The 3,211-nt window shown below is 40.5% G+C and overlaps 1 protein-coding gene across 1 annotated transcript in view; it reads right to left on the bottom strand.

The window, feature by feature from the left end:
* Positions 1 to 2,822, bottom strand: part of LOC106521295 (presqualene diphosphate phosphatase) — a 5,793-nt gene extending 2,971 nt beyond the window's left edge. Inside the window, exon 1 of the mRNA XM_014013815.1 lies at positions 2,373 to 2,822. Coding sequence (XP_013869269.1) covers positions 2,373 to 2,754 — 382 coding nt within the window. The 5' untranslated portion in view covers positions 2,755 to 2,822. The remainder of the gene's footprint in view (positions 1 to 2,372) is intronic.
* Positions 2,823 to 3,211: the final 389 nt, after the last annotated feature.

Genomic DNA, 3,211 nt, shown 5'->3' with positions numbered 1-3,211 from the left:
TGTGGTCATAAAGGGATGGACATGGTCAGCAACAATACTCAGGTAGGCTGTGGTGTTGACACAATGCTTAATTGGTACTAATGGTCCCAAAGTGTGCCAAGAAAAATACCCCACACTACCGCACCACCACTACCAGCCTGAACCGTTGATACAAGGCTGGATGGATCCATGCTTTCAAGTTGTTGATGCCAAATTCTGACCCTACCATCTGAATGTTGCAGCAGAAATCCAGACTCATCAGACTAGGGAATATTTTTCCAATGTCCTACTGTCTAATGTTGGTGAGCCTGTGTGAAATGTAGCCTCAGTTTCCTGTTCTTAGCTGACAGGAGTGGCACCTGGTGTGGTCTTCTGCTGCTGTAGCCCATACACCTCAAGGTTCGACATGTTGTGTGTTCAGAGATGCTCTTCTTCAGACCTTGGTTGTAATGAGTGGTTATTTGTGTTACTGTTGTCGTTCTATCAGCTTGAACCATTCTGGCCATTCTCCTCTGACCTCTGGCATCAACAAGGCATTTCCACTCACAGGACTGCCGCTCACTGGATATTTTCTGTTTTTCGGACCATTCTCTGTTAACCCTAGAGATGGTTGTGGGTGAAAATCCCAGTAGATCAGCAGTTTGTGAAATACTCAGAGCAGTCCGTCTGGCACCAACAACCATGCCACGTTCAAAGGCACTTAAATCACCTTCTCTATTCTGATGCTCGGTTTGAACTGCAGCAGATCGTCTTGGCCATATCTACATGCCTAAATGCATTGAGTTGCTGCCATGTGATTGGCTGATTCAACATTTGTGTTAATGAGCAATTTTACAGGTGTTCCTAATAAAATGGCCAGTGAGCGTATATAAAGCAACAGTTGTTTAGTTCTGGATTTAAGAACCAGTTAATGAAAACTGGGCAACATCTACAGGAAAGTCTGTAACAGTATATCTATGTATATGTTGTTTTTACCTTTTTTATACCATTTCTTTTCATTCTTGGGAAGCAAAAAGTATATTCTGTTCTGTTTGTAAAATGAATTTAAAAAGCAGTATATTAAAAGAGCAACTTTTAAAAAATTCTAATAAATCTAATGAAATGTTACCCTCAACATTGACCTTTGTCTCTGGGGCATTCATTCTGCTTTTACAGGGTCTGATTTGTTTCCTCTTGTTGTGAGGGCAGTTGATGCAGTTAGTAATAAAACACACACTCACACACACAGAGAGAGGGAGAGAGAGAGAGAGAGAGAGAGAGAGAGAGAGAGAGAGAGAGAGAGACTCATCCAGAGGGCTTCTGGGTGCCAGAAATAGCTGTGGTATTTCAGCTGTATAATGTAAAGGTACAGCACCAAGAGACAAAAATAAATGATTCCCATGAAGACTGGTCCTGTTGTTACGATCAGTCTGATCCTTCTCCTGCAGCTGTTTGTTTCTGGCTCCTGTACAAATACAGCACAAATACTTTGTAACTGTACTCAAGTAGAAATTTTGGTTATCTGTACTTTGCTTGAGTAACTATTTTTCGGCCTACTTTTTACTTGTACTTTTTTACATTTTTTAAAAAAGGTAAGAAGTAGAAAGTCGTTACTCCTATTTCATTTCAGCTCATAATTAAATAAATAAATAAATAAATAAATAAATAAATAAATAAATAAATAAATAAATAAATAAATAAATAAATAAATAAATAAATAAATAAATAAATAAATAAATAAATAAATAAATAAATAAATAAATAAATAAAATATGCTGATAAACTGCACCTCCTGGATAGAGTAAATTTAATCATGGTTGGATGAGAAATACAGTATAAATATATACCATTCTGACACTGTATTAGTTTGTACACCGTCCATCACAGCTGCCTTTAGGAAACATGTTTTCTTGGAGAGGTCACCTCTCAATAAATTTCATTTTGGAAAATAAACCCACTCATTTTTACTTAATACTTTAAGTTTTAATACTTAAGTACATTTTATGTTGTAAATTTAATTTTGATAGTTAAGTACAAAGAAAATCAGATACTTTAAGACTTTTGCTTACAAGCAATAATCTTAGAGGAGACTAAGTTTTACCAAAGTAATTTTATGCTAAGATACTTGTACCTTTACTCGAGTATCACTTTGAGGTACTTAATATAACACCGGCAGAAGCAGACCCTCTGACCCTATATGGGACTGATGCAGCTCCAGACGTGGTTCTTTTTCAGTAGCAATTCCTAGACAGTTGTGCGTAAAAACGCACGAGCTGTTAGTGTGGCACCAACAGAGTCCAGCTAAATGAACCAGGCTGAAAGTTATTTCTATTGTTTAATAGAGAAGATGTGATGTAGTTTCTGAATTTTTAGAGTAAGATTCTACAAAACGAACCAGAGCTCAGAGGGCTCACCTAGGGTCAGATTCAGCAGGACCTCCTGCTCAGCCGTGCTGTCCCCCCGGAGCAGAGAGTACACGGTCCCGATGAGCCACGGGACCACATGTCCGGAGAACTCCACCAGCCGAACCAGAGGCCGAATGCTGCCCCATGCTGACTCCTCGCACGCGCACACTCCGAGCCGCTTGGACAGCCACAGGTCCACGGCCAGCAGGAACCGGAGCGCGATGGCGAACATGGGCTGGTTCAGACTCACAGAGAACTCTTCGCTCTGCGCTGCGGGAGAGAAGTACGGACAGCTGCCGGCCCGCCGCCGGCCCGGGTGGACCTCGGACGGTGCCCGGCTCCCACACAGCACCGCTCTGCAGCTGTTCCGTCTGCTGGCTGCTAAAGACATCTTCTGTTTTTCTGTGAGGACCTGCTGAATCCCGCTGCGCTCAGACAGACTTCATCCTGTGAACTGGATCTACAGGGTCACAGGCTCAGAACCAGACCCCTCTGTCACGTGATTAAATAAATTCTTAACACCAGCAGCTTGTTAATGATGGAACAAAGACAAGCTATGGAACTATTAATGCAAACATTAGTTTATGTGAGGGTCAGGAACTGTAAAACACACACAAAGAATAAAACACCATGAGATGTTCACAGAACGTGCCAAATGTAGCCAAACTGCAAATATTTGAAACGTGTGTATTATTAGACATTTTTATTGGATATGATGAAAACAGCCCAGCCTATACAATACCATCCAGTTGTACGTCCAGAATGTGGTTCAAGAGCAATAAATCAATAAATCAATCAATCAATCAATCAATCAATCAATCAATCAATCAATCAATCAATAAATAAAT

Source organism: Austrofundulus limnaeus, unplaced genomic scaffold, assembly GCF_001266775.1.
Source record: "Austrofundulus limnaeus strain Quisiro unplaced genomic scaffold, Austrofundulus_limnaeus-1.0 Scaffold106, whole genome shotgun sequence".
NCBI lineage: Eukaryota > Metazoa > Chordata > Actinopteri > Cyprinodontiformes > Rivulidae > Austrofundulus > Austrofundulus limnaeus.
The sequence above is the reverse complement of the archived record's forward strand: the minus strand, read 5'-3'. Positions and strand labels throughout refer to the sequence as shown.